The sequence below is a fragment of the Penaeus monodon genome, chromosome 31 (assembly GCF_015228065.2).
Source record: "Penaeus monodon isolate SGIC_2016 chromosome 31, NSTDA_Pmon_1, whole genome shotgun sequence".
Lineage (NCBI taxonomy): Eukaryota > Metazoa > Arthropoda > Malacostraca > Decapoda > Penaeidae > Penaeus > Penaeus monodon.
Genome location: NC_051416.1, coordinates 21,346,255 through 21,346,669, shown reverse-complemented (window position 1 = coordinate 21,346,669; position 415 = coordinate 21,346,255). Strand labels below are relative to the sequence as shown.

At 39.3% G+C, this 415-nt stretch overlaps 1 protein-coding gene across 1 annotated transcript in view; it reads right to left on the bottom strand.

The window, feature by feature from the left end:
- Window positions 1–415, bottom strand: part of LOC119593085 (maltase A3-like) — a 19,342-nt gene that overhangs the window by 1,745 nt on the left and 17,182 nt on the right. The window contains exon 12 of the mRNA XM_037942009.1: window positions 192–387. Within this exon, the coding sequence (XP_037797937.1) occupies window positions 192–387 (196 nt within the window). The remainder of the gene's footprint in view (window positions 1–191; window positions 388–415) is intronic.

Sequence of the window (415 nt, the reverse complement as noted above, 5' to 3'; positions counted from 1 at the left end):
CTATCTATCTATCTATATATTGAGTATAATCAATGGTACACTTTCTTCTACTTTTTAATTATTTGTTTGTAAAAAAGAGAAAAAAAATCTCAATATTTCTTGATTGTACAAAGCACCAAAAACCAAAGACGAGATCAACCTGAACGAAACGCAGCTCCTTATTTACTATTATCTTTTTGTAAAAACATTACCTCATCACGGAAAAGATTTCAAAGGTGACCACGGGGTACGCCACATGCCCTCGGGTAAAAGGCTCCTCTTTCCGTAGTGCAGCAAGTTCTTTGTATATTTTCAAGTGGCTTTCCTCTGCCTGGAGTTGTGCCTTCACGTTGACCTCCTTGTAGTTCTCGTTCACCGGCAGCCATGTGCTGTTGCCTTTGGTGAAACCTGGAAATTTTGGGAAAACGCGGTAGTT